Genomic DNA, 17,405 nt, shown 5'->3' with positions numbered 1-17,405 from the left:
TGAAACATTACCCCATGACAAATTCATCTTTCCTCTATAGTATCATATTATATATAAAATACCAGAGAGACTTGTCTGAATACATCTCAAGTAAAGAATGATGAAATAGAATTTGAGGAGATAGTGTATATGAAGAAGAAAGAACTTGATGAAAGACTTGATTTGGCTTTCAAGATGAAGCTTTATTTGGATGAGATCATGGCAAATTTATAAGATGTAAGGAATAGCTTCCTACTTTTGCATTCCAGTCCCCTATCATGAAAAGGACAACTTTTTTGGGTGTTAGTTCTAAAAGGCCTTGCATGTCTTCATAAAACCATTCAGCTTCAGCTTCTTCAGCATTACTGGTTGGGGCATAGACTTGGATTACTCTGATATTGAATGGTTTGCCTTGGAAATGAACAGAGATCATTCTGTCGTTTTTGAGATTACATCCAAGTACTGCATTTTGGACTCTTTTGTTGACCATGATGGCTACTCCATTTCTTCTGAGGGATTCCTGCCCACAGTAGTAATGGTTATCTGAGTTAAATTCCTAGAATGTCGACTTTCACTCTTGCCATCTCTTGTTTGACCACTTCCAATTTGCCTTGATTCCTGGACCTGACATTCCAGATTCCTATGCAATATTGCTCTTTACAGCATCGAATCTTGCTTCTATCACCAGTCACATCCACAACTGGGTATTGTTATTGCTTTGGCTCCATCCCTTCATTCTTTCTGGAGTTATTTCTCCACTGATCTCTAGTAGCATATTGGGCACCTAATGACCTAGGGAGTTCTTTTGGTATCCTATCATTTTGCTAATACTGTTCATGGGGTTCTCAAGGCAAGAATATTGAAGTGGCTTGCCATTCCCTTCTCCAGTGGACCACGCTCTGTCAGACCTCTCCACCATGACCTGCCCGTCTTGGGTTGCCCCACAGGCATGGCTTGGTTTCATTGAGTTAAACAAGGCTGTGGTCCTACTGTGATTAGATTGACTAGTTTTCTGTGAGTGTGGTTTCAGTGTGTCCACACGCTGATGCCCTCTTGAAGCACCTACCATCTTACTTGGGTTTGTCTTACCTTGGGCGTGGGGTATCTCTTCAAGGCTGCTCCAGCAAAGCACATCCACTGCTCCTTACCTTGGACAAGGGGTATCTCCTTTCCGCCACTATTCCTGACCTTCAACAAGGTATGGCTCCTTTAGGCCCTCCTGCGCCTGCACAGCCACCGCTCCTCGGAATGCTCCTCCTGGCCGCCAGTCCTGGCCTTGGGCGTGGATGGCTCCTCCCAGCTGCCGCCCTTGGCCTCAGGGTCGGGGTGGCTCAGGGTCACTGCCCTTGGCCTCGGGTGTGAGGTGGCTTCTCCCGGCCACCCCTGACCTTGAACTCAGGGTGTCTCCTCCTGTGAAAAGTAGGAAGTCAAGAAACACCTGGAGTAACAGGCAAATTTGGCCTTGAAATGCAGAATGAAGCAGGGCAAAGACTAATAGAGTTTTGCCAAGATAATGCACTGGTCATAGCAAACACCCTCTCCCAACAACACAAGAGAAGACTTTACACATGGACATCACCAGATGGTCAACACTGATATCAGATTCATTATATTCTATGCAGCCAAAGATGGAGAAGCTCTATACAGTCAACAAAAACCAGACCAGGAGCTGACTGTGGCTCAGATCATGAACTCCTTATTGCCAAATTCAGACTCAAATTGAAGAAAGTAGGGAAAACTGCTAGATCATTCAGGTATGACCTAAATCAAATCCCTTATGATTATACAGTGGGAGTGAGAAATAGGTTTAAGGGCCTAGATCTGATAGGTAGAGTGCCTAATGAGCTATGGAATGAGGTTTGTGACATTGTACAGGAGACAGGGATCAAGACCATCCCTATGGAAAAAAAATGCAAAAAAGCAAAATGGCTCTCTGGGGAGGCCTTACAAATAGCTGTAAAATGAAGAGAGGCAAAAAGCAAAGGAGAAAAATAAAGATATAAGCATCTGAATGCAGAGTTCCAAAGAATAGCAGGAAGAGATAAGAAAGCCTTCTTCAGCAATCAATGCAAAGAAATAGAGGAAAAGAACAGAATGGGAAAGACTAGAGATCTCTTCAAGAAAATTAGAGATACCAAGGGAGCATTTCATGCAAAGATGGGCTTGATAAGGGACAGAAATGGTATGGACCTTACAGAAGCAGAAGATATTAAGAAGAGGTGGCAAGAATACACGGAAGAACTGTACAAAAAAGATCTTCACGACCCAGATAATCATGATGATGTGATCACTCTTCTAGAGCCAGACATCTTGGAAAGTGAAGTCAACGGGGCCTTAGAAAGCATCACTACGAACAAAGCTAGTGGAGGTGATGGAATTCCAATTGAGCTGTTTCAAATCCTGAAAGATGATGTTGTCAAAGTGCTACACATATTATGCCAGCAAATTTGGAAAATGCTGCAGTGGCCACAGGACTGGAAAAGGCCAGTTTTCATTCCAATTCCAAAGAAAGGCAATGCCAAAGAATGGTCAAACTATCACACAATTGCACTCATCTCACACACTAGTAAAGTAATGCTCAAACTTCTGAAAGCCAGGCTTCAGCAATACGTGAACTGTGAACTTCCAGATGTTCAAGCTGGTTTTAGAAAAGGCAGAGGAACCAGAGATCAAATTGCCAACATCTGCTGGATCATGGAGAAAGCAAGAGAGTTCCAGAAAAACATCTATTTCTGCTTTATTGACTATGCCAAAGCCTTTGATTGTGTGGATCACAATAAACTGTGGACAATTCTGAAAGAGATGGGAATACCAGACCACCTGATCTGCTTCTTGAGAAATCTGTATGCAAGTCAGGAAGCAACAGTTAGAACTGGACATGGAACAACAGACTGGTTCCAAATAGGAAAAGGAGTACGTCAAGGCTGTATATTGTCACCCTGCTTATTTAACTTCTATGCAGAGTACATTATGAGAAACGCTGGACTTGAAGAAACACAAGCTGGAATCAAGATTGCCGGGAGAAATACCAATAACCTCAGATATGCACATGACACCACCCTTATGGCAGAAAGTAAAGAGGAGCTAAAAAGCCTCTTGATGAAAGTGAAAGAGGATAGCAGAAAAGTTGGCATAAAGCTCAACATTCAGAAAACAAAGATTATGGCATCTGTTCCCATCACTTCATGGGAAATAGATAGGGAAACAGTGGAAACAGTGTCAGACTTTTTTTTTTGGGGGGGGGGTGCTCCAAAATCACTGCAGATGGTGATTACAGCCATGAAATTAAAAGATGATTACTCCTTGGAAGAAAAGTTATGACCAACCCTGATAGCATATTCAAAAGCAGAGACATTACTTTCCTGACTAAGGTCCGTCTAGTCAAGGCTATGGTTTTTCCTGTGGTCATGTATGGATGTGAGATTTGGACTGTGAAGAAAGCTGAGTGCTGAAGAATTGATGCTTTTGAACTGTGGTGTTGGAGAAGACGCTTGAGAGTCCCTTGGACTGCAAGGAGATCCAACCAGCCCATTCTGAAGGAGATCAACCCTGGGATTTCTTTGGAAGGAATGTTGCTAAAGCTGAAACTCCAGTACCTTGGCCATCATGCGAAGAGTTGACTCATTGTAAAAGACTCTGATGCTGGGAGGAATTAGGGGCAGGAGGAGAAGGCGATGACCGATGATGAGATGGCTGGATGACATCACGGACTTGATGGACGTGAGTCTGAATGAACTCTGGGAGTTGGTGATGAACATGGAGGCCTGACGTACTGTGATTCATGGGGTCAAAAAGAGTCAGACATGACTGAGCGACTGAACTGAACTCTACTGAGCTGAAGGCATAGCTGGAGAAGTAATTAAGAGATTTCATAGAGAATTCTGTATAAAGGAATATGAAAGCTCTGAACAAATTAATGAGGAGAATAATATAATAAAATTGGCAGTTTGGGAGGTCTCTATAATTATACTGTAAAAAATGAGCTGGAAATTAATAAATGCATCACTAGAACTATGAGAAGTGGTAGTGATGATGAAGAAAATGCCAGGGATTTGTAAATTTGTAGGCTGTGATTTGGAAAATAATTTGATTTGTAGAATTTGACAACAGTAGTATACATGTGAGGGAGAGAGAGAAGAAAAAGATAGAGATGTCTACATATCTATATTGGGCAATTAGTGTCACATTCTAAGATACAGATTACTGTGCCCAAAGTAGAAGGATAATTTTAAGTTGATGAGTTTAGTAAATGTTGTATTAATTTTAAAATGTTTGTTCTAGATCAAAGTGAATATTTCTAGAATACTTACTTTTTGAATATGCATAATGTGCACATGGGATATATGTGTAGAGAAAGAGATCTAGAGAAAGAACTGTAAGGCTAAGTAATTCCATTATATATAGAAAACATATAAGAATATATATATATATATATATATATATATGAATACTTGTATATTAAGATAGTTAATACTATAATACTATATGAATACATATACACATGTATAAGTAAAGGCATTGCTCTTAAAATGTAGTTAATCCAATTAATCTCAAATTAAATAGGGAAAAAGAAATCTATGTAGGAGAGTTTCTCGGAAAATTATTTCTTTTTTTTTTTTCAGACTGTAACAATTATATTTTCAAAATTGTAATTAGGCATTACCAAATAAAGTAATAAACAACTCTTAATTTAGAGTGCAAAATAAAAGCACCTTATTTTCAAGGTGCAAAAGCAAGAAAATACAACATAAACTTATCCACATTTTTAAATAGTTGTCTGTGTGATGAGTAAATGACATTTAAAAACATTTTCAATAGAAAAATGATTTATAAACCAGTTTACAGAAGATCAAAAAAAATCAAGGTTTAACACCAACTTTAACTATAAATAACTAAAAAGAAAATTGTCCTCTCTTCTGTTTTTGCTTCAACATTTATGTCTTCTGCTCTTTGCCTTTTGGAGAAAACATTGCATTGTAAGGCTGCCGTCTTTTTGGACGAGGACAAGGATCAAGGTCTTCTTTAATGTAACCTCTTTCCATACATGTCTGAGTAGAAGGAAAACCAACTTCCCAGAAATTCTCTGGTGTGTTAGGTGGAATGTAGCGAAATCGGTGTCTTGAGCAGGAAGTCGACTTCTTTTCTCTTTCTTCTGCTGGAAAATCTGCATAATAAATTTCACATTCCTTACATGTGTGTCCAAGCAATTTTCTTCTCTCTTCTTTTTTCCGAACCACCTCAATATGAGGAAAATTTTGTAATTCAGTCTCTCTTTCATCACCTTTAAAATATGGCTCCACAAATGCTTTCTGTTTGACTTTATCTTGTTTATCACCAGGAGTGTTTTGTTTTTGTTTTTGTTTTTGTTTTTGTTTTTTGTTTTTTTTGTAGTAGTTGACAATTCCTTCTCTTCATCTGCTGCCTGCAGGAAGCTCTCTGCCAAACAGGACTCATATTCTTCATGTGTCGTCCGATCAAACATATCTTCCAAGCTATCATTCATCTTTCTTTCTCCATTTGGACTCTCTTCTCCCTTCTGCTCTTGCTTCTTCAGTTTTAAGAGCATGGTTTCACTAACCAATGTACAGTCTATGTCCACTGTCTCTCCTGCTAATCTTGACTGACTGCCATCCTTTGTATCATCTACAGTAACATCCATTTTATACTGGGAAAGGTCTGCTCCTGGATCTATACTCCACTGGATATTTTCAAAGGATACATCTTGGTTGTTTTGTAGAGATTTTGTTTTAGCAATTCTACATGGATTTAACTGAAGAACTGATGCAACTTCACATGCTCCATGGACTGATCTGGTTTTCATCTTTATAGGCCCATGAGAACCAGCGCCCTTTGTGTCATCAAAAAGATTCTCTGTCTCCAAAATTTCACATGGACGAAGAGGGATTTTAAATACTGGGTTTTCTTCCTTTATTTGTAACAGTGTTTTATTATCTGGAGATTTACTCAAGGACTGGAAAAGGGACTCCTGTAAAACAAGGTTCTTCCGGGGAGTCTCTGGTTAGCCCACAGCTTCCTCTCAAGGCCTTGCGGCTTGAGGAAGAGTCCCTTGGAATGGGCTTCAGAGCCTCATAGAGAGTCACTTGCCTAAATCTGATTTTAGAGTTCTCACTTCCTTGGCTTTTCTCTTGACGTTGGATAGCTGAAAATCGATCAGACAGATCCAGAGGTTTATCCATCACGTAGTCTCCATTCATGGAAGAATGACTATCCAGTGGAAAAGGAAAAGCATTTTCTTTATCAAAGGAGTCTTGGGGACAGATTACTTCATCTTCACTTTCTTCCTCAATTTTCTTCCTTTTGGTTCTGCCTCCCAGTGACTTCAGTGGTACCACATATTTATCTGTATCAGTATCTTTAATGTGATCAATACTATCCTGCTCACTTACAGGTTCACTTGTATTTTTATTTATAAGTATCTGCTTATTAGAAGATGACTGACTAGGGATCTTGTTCACTTCAGTCCCAAGAAGATGATGTGTGATAAGGGCTCCATCTTCAGATTTTGATCTAGGTTTCTCTGGTCCAGAAGCAGAAGTATTGCTGAGGGGCACGGTTTTCAGATGGGTTTTTTTCCCCAGTCTCTAAAAGAGAAGGGGACAAACTTGTATTCAAACCTAAACTACTTTTCACGTTAGAGGGAGCTCCAAATACAGGAGATGATACTCGAGCAGTCAATTCTTCTTGAAGTGGAGTCTTTGAATCTGAAAACCTTAAATTATCTTCACTATTTCTTCTACATTCCTCAAAAGCTTGTTTTTTGTGATCTCCTTCCAGACAGTGGTAGAGCTCATCACCAAGAGGGCTCCAAGGGCCTCGAGATTCAGATTCTTCTTGAATACAAAGTCCAAGTGTTTCAGCAACTACTGTAGCTAAATTATCAGGAGGATAACTGCTTTTTCCATGTGGTTTAGCCACTGGAGCTTGACTCTGATCACAAGTGTCAGCCACTAGAATTTCACTTTCCTGAGGTTTATGTTGTGGATGAGCTGAAGACTTTGGTACTGTTCTCAATTCATGTGCACAGCCAGAGTGCTCCAGTTTAGCATGTGTTTGCTCTATATATCGGACACGGAGGTTCTCCTTTCTTCGTAGCCGATTAGTGCCAGAAAATGAAAAGGTTGTTATTGGTGAATCTGGAATAACATCTTCCTCAGATTCAAGATCAGTTGCTTTATGTGGTTGATCATTCTCAATTTTCTGCTGCAGCTGTTCAGAAAGCTTTTTATTTTCTTCCTGTAGAGTGTTCTTTTCATTCATAAGCTCTGTGATAAGTTTAAGATTCTGCTGCCGAATATTTTCAAACTCTTGTTGCTTCTTACGCATATGTTCTTCAGTTACTGCACAGCGATCACATAATCCTGCTCTTAATCGATCTTCTAACACTTTAATGGTTTCATGAAGGACTTTCTGTTGCTCTCTCAGCTGTTGATTTTTGGTGAAGAATTCTTCTAGTCTTTGTGCATCTAAAATTCGTTCCTTTTTCAGTTTGGTTACTTTCACTTGTAAACCTTGTACTTCCTTATCATGATACTCGTTCAGTTTTGTCCAAAGATCCTTGAAATCATTAGATACATCTGCAGAACTAGGCCTTCCATAACTGCTTCCTGAGAGGTTCATCTTGTTTAATATGCTCCACCCTTCTACTGGTTAATGTTTCCTGACCTTTTCTGTTACATTATATAAGTCTGAAGTTGCCTTTAGCCAGTTGAAATATAGCTTACAAGATGGCCTCGAGATTCTCCAAAGCCCCCAGCTGGGAAGCAGACACGCTGTGAGACTGGAAAGTCTGAGACGGCCGTTTGCTTTTCTCCTCGCTCCCTGACTAAACCTACCAAACTGGCGGCGGCCAAGCCGCCCCCTCGGGGCAGCCCGCGCTTTCCCGGGCTGGGGGCGGGCCCAGGAAAATTATTTCTAAGACTGAAATTAAAAGCTATACCAAACTTATAAAATCTTATACATTTTATTAATTGAATTTGATTGCAAAAAAAACTATAAACTTATTCCAATCTTTTATGAATTGTTATAAAAATCAGACAGAAGCAATTTCAGTTATAGAAATATATGCAGAAGTTATTCAATTTTTAGAATGATAAAACCAGCAATATATATAAACAAAATAAATTATCATGCCACAATATTTGTTCTGTTACCTCTCACCCAGAGACTAAAGATGTCTTGCTGCTGCTACTGCTGCTAAGTCAATTCAGTCGTGTCAGACTCTGTGTGACCCCATAGACGGCAGCCCACCAGACTCTCCTGCCCCTGGGATTATCCAGGCAAGAAACTGGAGTGGGTTGCCATTTCCTTCTCCAATGCATGAAAGTGAAAAGTGAAAGTGAAGTCACTCAGTCGTGTCTGACTCTCAGCGACCCCATGGACTGCAGCCTACCAGGCTCCTCCATCCATGGGATTTTCCAGGCAGGAGTACTAGAGTGGGGTGCCATTAAGACATCTTAGCATTAGAAAATATATAAAGGCTTTATGATTTTCTCTTTTACATATTAAATATTTGGGGAATCCGTCTTGTCCAGAACTACTACACATATGACATATATGTAACAGATGTATGTAATAATTATATATTGAACACAATTAAATTATATACACACACATGTAGTATAATGTGTTTTACATGTAAAATATTATATATGCAATGTAGATGATGCATTTTATATGATTATATATGATATATTCAGTTCAGTTCAGTCGCTCAGTCATGTCCGACTCTTTGAGACCCCATGAATCCCAGCATGCCACGCTTCCCTGTTCATCACCATCTCCCAGAGTTCACTCAGACTCACGTCCCTCAAGTCTGTAATGCCATTCAGCCATCTCATCCTGGGTCGTCCCCTTCTCCTCCTGCCCCCAAATCCTCCCAGCATCAGTTTTTTCCAATGAGTCAACTCTTCGCATGAGGTGGCCAAAGTACTGGAGTCTCAGCTTTAGCATCATTCCTCCCAAAGAACTCCCAGGGTCTATCTCCTTCAGAATGGACTGATTGGATCTCCTTGCAGTCCAAGGGACTCTCAAGAATCTTCTCCAACACCACAGTTCAAAAGCATCAATTTTTCGGTGCTCAGCCTTCTTCACAGTCCAAATCTCACATCCATACATGACCACAGGAAAAACCATAGCCTTGACTAGATGGACCTTAGTCGGCAAAGTAATGTCTCTGCTTTTGAACATACTATCTAGGTTGGTCAAAACTTTTCTTCCAAGGAGAAAGTGTCTTTTAATTTCATGTCTGCAATCACCATCTGCAGTGATTTTGGAGCCCCCCAAAATAAAGTCTGACACTATTTCCACTGTTTCCCCATCTATTTCCCATGAAGTGATGGGACCAGATGCCATAATCTTTGCTTTCTGAATGTTGAGCTTTAAGCCAACTTTTTCACTCTCCTCTTTCACTTTCATCAAGAGGCTTTTCAGCTCCTCTTTACTTTCTGCCATAAGGGTGGTGTCATGTGCATATCTGAGGTTATTGATATTTCTCCCAGCATTCTTGATTCCAGCTTGTGTTTCTTCCAGTCCAGTGTTTCTCATCATGTACTCTGCATAGAAGTTAAATAAGCAGGGTGACAATATACATCCTTGAATTACTCCTTTTCCTATTTGGAACCAGTCGGTTGTTTCATGTCCAGTTCTAACTGTTGCTTCCTGGCCTGCATACAGATTTCTCAAGAGGCAGGTCAGGTGGTCTGTATTCCCATCTCTTTCAGAATCTTCCACAGTTTATTGTGATCCACATAGTCAGAAGCTTTGGCATAGTCAATAAAGCAGAAATAGATGTTTTTCTGGAACTCTCTTGCTTTTTCCCTGATCCAGTGGATGTTGGCAATTTGATCTCTGGTTCCTCTGCCTTTTCTAAAACCAGCTTGAACATCAGGGAGTTCACAGTTCATGTATTGCTGAGGCCTGGCTTGGAGAATTTTGATCATTACTTTACTAGCGTGTGAGATGAGTGCACTTGTGTGGTAGTTTGAGCATTCTTTGGCATTGCCTTTCTTTGGAATTGGAATGAAAACTGACCTTTTCCAGTCGTCTGGCCACTGCTGCATTTTCCAAATTTGCTGGCATATTGAGTGCAGCACTTTCACAGAATCATCTTTCAGGATTTGAAACAGCTCAACTGGAACTCCATCACCTCCACTAGCTTCATTTGTAGTGATGCTTTCTAAGGCCCCGTTGACTTCACTTCCCAAGATGTCTGGCTCTAGATGAGTGATCACATCATCATGATTATCTGGGTCGTGAAGATCTTTTTTGTACAGTTCTTCTGTGTTTTCTTGCCACCTCTTCTTAATATCTTCTGCTTCTGTTAGATCCATACCATTTCTGTCCTTTATCGAGCCCATCTTTGCATGAAATTTTCCCTTGGTATCTCTAATTTTCTTGATGTGATCTCTAGTCTTTCCCAATCTTTTGTTTTCCTCTTTTTCTTTGCATTGATGTTATAAAAAGTACATAATATTGTGCAATGTATTTATATGTAATGCATATTGTATATGTTATATACTGTGTACATGCATTTTTAATTGCTTCATGGCTATCTAACTTATTTTAATTTTTTCAGTTTTGCTGAGATAAAATTTATAATGGCATTTTGTGTTTGTTATAGTCAAAATAATTTGACTTACATATGTTGTAAAATGATTATCATAATACATTATTTCTGTTCATCCTGTAAGTGCAAGAAAAAAGAAAGAAAAATATTTTTCCTATGATGTGAACCCTTAGTATTTATTCTCTCCAGAATTATTGTTTTTGTTCAGTTGTTCAATCACTAAGTCATGTCCTACTCATTGTGATCTTATTAACTTCAGCACACCAGGCTTCCCTGTCCTTCACTACCTTCCAGAGTTTGCTCAAACTCGCATATACCAGAAAGCAGTGCTGATCAGCACCAGAGATGTTACCTTCTCCATTTCCAACCTGGACTGGTTCACCCCTCCTTAGGCATTCACCCCTCCTTAGACAACCTGATGGTCTTGCACTCCCAGGAGGTCACCATATTGAGGCCAAACTTACTGCAGACATCCAGTCAACATAGTGTGCTGCAGCCCAGAACTCCTGAGCTCAAGGGATCCTCCAGCCTCAGCGTCCTGGGTAGCTGGAATTACAGGCATGAGATTTTACACAACAAAGGAAACTATAAGCAAGATGAAAGGACAGCCTTCAGAATAGGAGAAAATAATAGCAAATGAAACAACTGACAAAGAATTAATATCCAAAATATATAAGCAGCTCATGCAGCTCAATACCAGAAAAGCAAACAATCCAATGAAAAAATGGGCAAAAGACCGATACAGAAATCTCTCCAAATAAGATGTACAGATGGTTATTAAACACATGAAAAGATGTTCAACATCACTTACTATTAGAGAAATGCAAATCAAAACTACAATGAGGTATTAATTTTACAGTGGTCAGAATGCCCATCATCAAAGAGTCTATAAACAATAAATGCTGGAAAGGGTGTAAGGAAAAGGGAACCCTTTTACACTGTTGCTGGGAATGCAAATTGGTATAGCCACTATGGGGAACAGTGTGGAGATTTCTTAAAAGACTCAAAACAGAACTGACACTATGACCCAGCAATCCCACTGCTAGGCATACACACTGAGGAAACCAGAATGGAAAGAGACACATGTACCCCAATGTTCATTGCAGCACTATAAACAACAGCTAGAACATGGAAGCAACCTAGATGGCCATCAGCAGATGAATGGATAAGGAAGTTGTGGTACTCTACACAATAGAATATTACCCAGCTATAAAAAGGAATATGTTTGAGTCCATTTTAATGAGGTGGATGAACCTGGAGACTATTATACAAAGCAACATCAGAAAAAGAAAGACAAATACTGTATATTAAAACATATATATGGAATTTAGAAAGATAGTACCAATGATCCTACATGTAGGGCAGCAAAGGAGACACAGATACAAGAACAGACTTTTGAACTCTGTTGGAGAAGGCGAGGGTGGGATAATTTGAGAGAACAGCACCAAAACATGTGCATTACCATATGTAATGTAGAAGACCAGTGCAAGTTTGATGTGTAAAGTAAGGCACCCAAAGATTGTGTTCTGGGACAATCCAGAAGGATAAGGTATGGAGGGAAATGGGAGGGGTGGGAATAGGGGAGACACATGTACACCTGTGACCAATTCATGTTTATGTATGGCAAAAACCATCACAATATTGTAAAGCAATTATCCTCCAACTAAAATAAATTAATTGCAAAAAAAAAAAGAAGTGCTAAATATGGTCATCCTCTTGTACATTACTTTCCTAGTACTTATTTATCTTATAACTGGAATTTTGTACCTTTTTTTCACCTTCATTTAATTCCTTCTCCTTCCGTGCCCTGCATCTGGTAATAATACATCTTATCTCTTGCCACAAGTCTATTTATTTCATTCTTTAAAAAAAAAAAAAAGAAAGAAAAAACTTCTACACACAAGAGTACTGATAAAGTATTTGTCTTTTTCTGACTTCTTTCATTAAGTATGACACCCTCAAAGTCAAAACATTTTGTCACAAGCAACAGGATTTCCTTTTTATGGTTGAATAATGTTTCATTCCATAATACTCCACATTTTCTTTAATGGTTCTTCTGTCTATAGATGCTTTGGATTTTTAGTTTTTGTTTGTTTGTTTGCTTTGTTTTCATTTCTTGGCTATTGAAAATATTGCTGCTTTGAAAATGGAAGTGCAGATATCTCTTTGACACAATGTTTTTCTTTCCTTTAGATATATTTCTAGAATTGGAGTTACTGGATCATCTGACATTTATATATATATATTTATATATATATATATATATATATATATATATATATATTATTTTTGAGGAAACTATATTTTCCTTGGTGTTTGTACCAATTTACAATCCCACCAATAGTGAAAGGATTTTCTTTTCTACACAGCCACATCACTATTTGTTATCACTTATCTGCTTTATGATAGTTCATGGCAACTTCTAAAACAAAATATTATATTTGAAAATAGATAAGAAAAAATTAATTTATTTCACTAGTAATTTCTCAGTCCCAAAAGATGTGGAGTTAGAATTAAATAAAATAAAGTGAGAAGGCAATTTAGGATACCAGCAGGGTGGAATATCAGATTAAACTCTCTCCCATTTTAATTCTGAGTATACCTTCCTGTAGAGGAAGATATAAGAGACACCTTCGCTTGAATTTGATTTGACACTGTATATTCCCCTAAAAGCAAGTTTAATATTTAATCTGAATAATCTTTTGGTGCCTGACAGAAGCAGACCTATGCATCATTTGGATGAATGTAAATTTAAAGCAGACATTTACTTCTTTACAACACGGAATAATAAAGATCAAATTTAACAACCTACCTTTAAAAAAACCTAAAACATAATTAGAATATGCAAAATAATGGTTTTACAGACATTGGATATTAGGTAGGGAAGACAGTGATCATTGAGAGATAGGACACACACACATACATGCACACACAATGTGAAACTTGTAATTGCCCAAGGTTACTGCCTGGAGGGTTTCCAGGCTACAAAATGGGAAGATTCCAAGACAGCTGATCTTCTCACTAAGGTGATTAGATGAGATGGATATATGCAAAGGCCAAGATTAGATTTCATAGTGGTGAGTTTCAAAGAAAAGAGCATTAGAAATAAAGCTCCAGAGATGTGAGGAGGGCTCTCCTTGTGTCTGCAGCTGAGTAGAGCATATGTATATGAGAAAATTACTACACTCTGAGGAAATAACTCAAAACAATTAGAGCAAACAAACTCCAAAGCACACATAGGGAATATTATAGCTCCTTTTTACCTCAACCAGTGTGCTAAATCTTATAAATCAAGGATTATTGGGCAGAATACTCTATAGATTATTTTTGTTCTTGTTTCATCATCCAGCCATGTCTGACTCTTTGTGACCTGGACGGCAGCACACCTGGACTCCCTGTCCTTCACCATCTCCCAGAATTTGCCCAAGTTCATGTTCATTGAGTTGGTGATACCATCCAGTCATCTCATCCTCTGAAGCCCTCTCCTCCTTCGGCCCTCAATTTTTCCGAGCATCAAGGACTTTTCCAATTAGTCGTCTGTTTGCATCAGATGACAAAAATACTGGAGCTTCAGCTTCAGAATCAGTCCTTCCAGTGAATATTCAGGTTTGATTTCCCTTGAAATGGACTGATTTGATCTCCTTGTTGTCCAAGGGACTTTCAGGAGTCTTCTCCAGCACCACAGTTTGAAGGCATCAGTTCTTTGGTGTTCTGCCTTCTTTACGGTCCAGCTCTCACATCTACACGTGACCACTGGGAAGACCATAACCTTGACAATATGTACTTTTGTTGGCAGAGTATTGTCTGTACTTTTCAACATACTGCCTAGGTTTGTTGTAGCTTTCCTGCCCAAATCCAATCGTCTTCTGATTTCACTGGTGGGAGTCACTGTCTGCAATGATTTTGGAGCCCAAGAAAAGGAAATCTGTCACTACTTTCACCATTTCCCCTTCTGTTTGCCATGCAGTCATGGGGCTGGATGCCATGATGTTAGGTTTTCTTTTTCTTTGTTCTTATTTTTTTAGTATTTAGTTGTAAGCCAGCATTTTCACTCTCCTCCTTCACCTTCATCAAAATGCTCTTTAGTTTCTCTTCACTTTCTGCCATTAGAGTGGTATCATCCTCATATCTGAGGATGTTGATATTTCTCCCGCCTATCTTGATTCCAGCTTGTAACTCATCCAGCCGGCCATTTCTCATGATGCGCTCAGTATATAGGTTAAACAAACAGTGACATCAGACAGCACTTTTGTACTCCTTACTTGATATTGAACCAACCAGTGGTTCCATACAGGATTCTAACTGCTGCTTCCTGACACTCCTGTTTCTCAGGAGACAGTTAAGATGATTTCCCAGGCTCCCCTAATGGCTCAGATGGCAAAGAGAATTGACTCAGTGCTTAATCGCTCAGTCATGTCTGACTCTTTGCAACCCTTTTGACTGTATCCCACCAGGCTCCTCTGTCCATGGGATTTTCAGGAAAGAACACTGGAGAGGGTTGTCATTTCCTTTTCCAATTGACTCAGGAGTTGGGTAATATTAGCCCTAAACTAAACTTGCTCAGCTCTGCCTGAGAAATATTAAAATAACAAATTAGACATCCTGAATGGTACCTGGAAAGAGGGGGAAAAAAAAAAAGAGTGACAATACTGGTGAAATTTGAATAACTTCTATAGTTTAGTTAATAATATTTTACAAATATTATAATTTAAATTTTGATAATTGCACTGTAATTACATAATATGTTAGTAAAAAATGAGTTAGAGCTAAACAGGATTTCTCCTTAGTAACACTGCTAGTCTTTTGTGCATCTAAAATCATGTCTAAATAAAAGTTAACAATGACAATAACAAAAAGATAAGAAGGAAGTATATTATTCCTAAGTAATTAAGCTATATTTCTTAACAATCCTCAATAATGCTTACAGAAACACAAAAATATTTTACATCTAAGAAAGTAAAAAGAAAAAAAAAGACCACCAGGCATGCAAATAAGTAGAAAAGTACCCAAAAAATAACCTATACTGAGAAGAAAAAGTAATAGATTGAAAGAGATATTCAGAAGTTTTACAACTAGAATTATTAGACAAAAACATTAACAGTTGTTATATCTCTATATTCTACAAGTTTAAGAACAAAGGAGAAAATTAAATGTAAAGATAGAAAAATTACCCAGTTCAAACTTTAGGAATTAAAAACTCTCTTACATTAGTTCTCTTACATATCATCATGTTTTCCTTACCATAATATGCTTGCTAAATATTTTCACATCATGATATACATTGATTTTTTCAACAAAGTACATGGTCCCCATGTAAAAAAAAAAAAAAACTATTTTACATACTTCTGCTATAAGAGAATATGCCATAGACTGACTGGCTTAAACAACAAGGATTTATTAATCATAATTCTGGAGGACAGGAAATCCAAGAGCAAAATAATGGTAGATTTTTTGCTTGGCCAATACACATCTGGTTCATAGATGACTATCATTTCTCACTGTATTCTCACATGGTAGAAAGGAGCAAGTGAGCTCCCTCGGGTATCTTTTAAAAGTGATGTGAGCATTATCATGAGAGTTCCATGTTCATGACCTTATCACTTCCTGAAGACCCTTCCTCCAAACACTATCACAGTATGAATTAGACTTCAGAACATGAATTTTAATTTCTTAAAGTCCATAAAGTACTTTCAGTCCATAGCAAAAACTGAAATTTGTCAGATGGAAAATATACTGAAGGTAATTAATAGCTGATGAGATATTGCAAAAGAAAAGATTATTGTTCTTGAATACACAGCAAGAAACAACCCCAAAGGGAAACCAGAGAAAAATATAGCAAAAAAAAAAAAAAATGTTAACAGAATATCAGTGAGTGAACCAAAACATGCAAGCAAGCAGCTTAATAAATATGTTATGTGAAGGAGGACAGAAAAAAACCCACAAAGATAGCAGCAAAAATTTCAAAATTTGAAATCAAAGCAGTTCAAAAAATAAGAAAAAAATGACATTGAGAGATATTATAATCTAATTCCTCAGAACTAATGATTAACAATCTAAACAATGGCTAAAATAGTGCAGGACAGGGTAGAAGGAAGGGGAATGCATAATGTATAGAGTCAAAGAGATAATAATTATAGTTAACTCCTGATTGCAAACAATACAAACCAGAAGACAATGGAACAAAATCTTTAAAGTGATGAAAAAAAGGTAACAACAACAGAAATCTGTCAACCTTGAATTCTGTACGCAGTTAAAATATATTTGAATAGAGGAAGTATTTCCAGTAATACATCTTCAGATGTGTGAAATCCAGAGGAAATAATCTCCAGCAGAATCAAAGTTTAAGAAATAGTAAAGTTTTTAGGAAGAAAGAAAACTGATAAAAGTGAAAATCAGAATAAAGAAGAACAAAACAAAATGGTTACTATGTGGTTACCAAAAAAATTTTTTAAATATATAATTTAAATTTTTTTAAGAGACAATTGGCTAACTACTAAAGCAAAATTAGTAATAGTGTAATATGAGGTTTATAAAAATGTTTACTTGAAACATATGACAATAAAAGCATACTGTGGTAAAGCAGATGGGGGGCATACACACAATGGAATATTATTCAACTATAAAAATGAACAAAACAATGCCATTTGCAGCCACATAGTGGACCTAGAGATTATCATTCAAAGTGAAGTAGGTCAGATGAAGAAAGGTAAATATTACATGATATCACATATATGAGGATTCTTAAAAAATGATACAAATGAAATTATTTTCAAAATAGAAAGAGACAGCCTTCAGAACAAACTTAAATTATCTCTTCTTTGGATAGATATCTATTTAGATT

At 37.8% G+C, this 17,405-nt stretch overlaps 1 protein-coding gene across 1 annotated transcript; it reads right to left on the bottom strand.

Moving 5' to 3' along the window:
• Positions 1–4,787: 4,787 nt before the first annotated feature.
• Positions 4,788–7,881, bottom strand: LOC101121879 (DNA endonuclease RBBP8-like). Its single transcript, XM_060399256.1, is given in 5 exon segments — positions 4,788–5,153; positions 5,251–5,325; positions 5,358–5,971; positions 5,973–6,575; positions 6,577–7,881. Coding segments are annotated over 5 exon segments (2,580 nt in total). The 5' UTR covers positions 7,618–7,881; the 3' UTR covers positions 4,788–4,906.
• Between the last annotated feature and the right edge of the window lie 9,524 nt (positions 7,882–17,405).

The sequence above is a fragment of the Ovis aries genome, chromosome 15 (genome assembly GCF_016772045.2).
Source record: "Ovis aries strain OAR_USU_Benz2616 breed Rambouillet chromosome 15, ARS-UI_Ramb_v3.0, whole genome shotgun sequence".
Lineage (NCBI taxonomy): Eukaryota > Metazoa > Chordata > Mammalia > Artiodactyla > Bovidae > Ovis > Ovis aries.
This window is presented reverse-complemented; position numbering and strand designations above follow the sequence as displayed.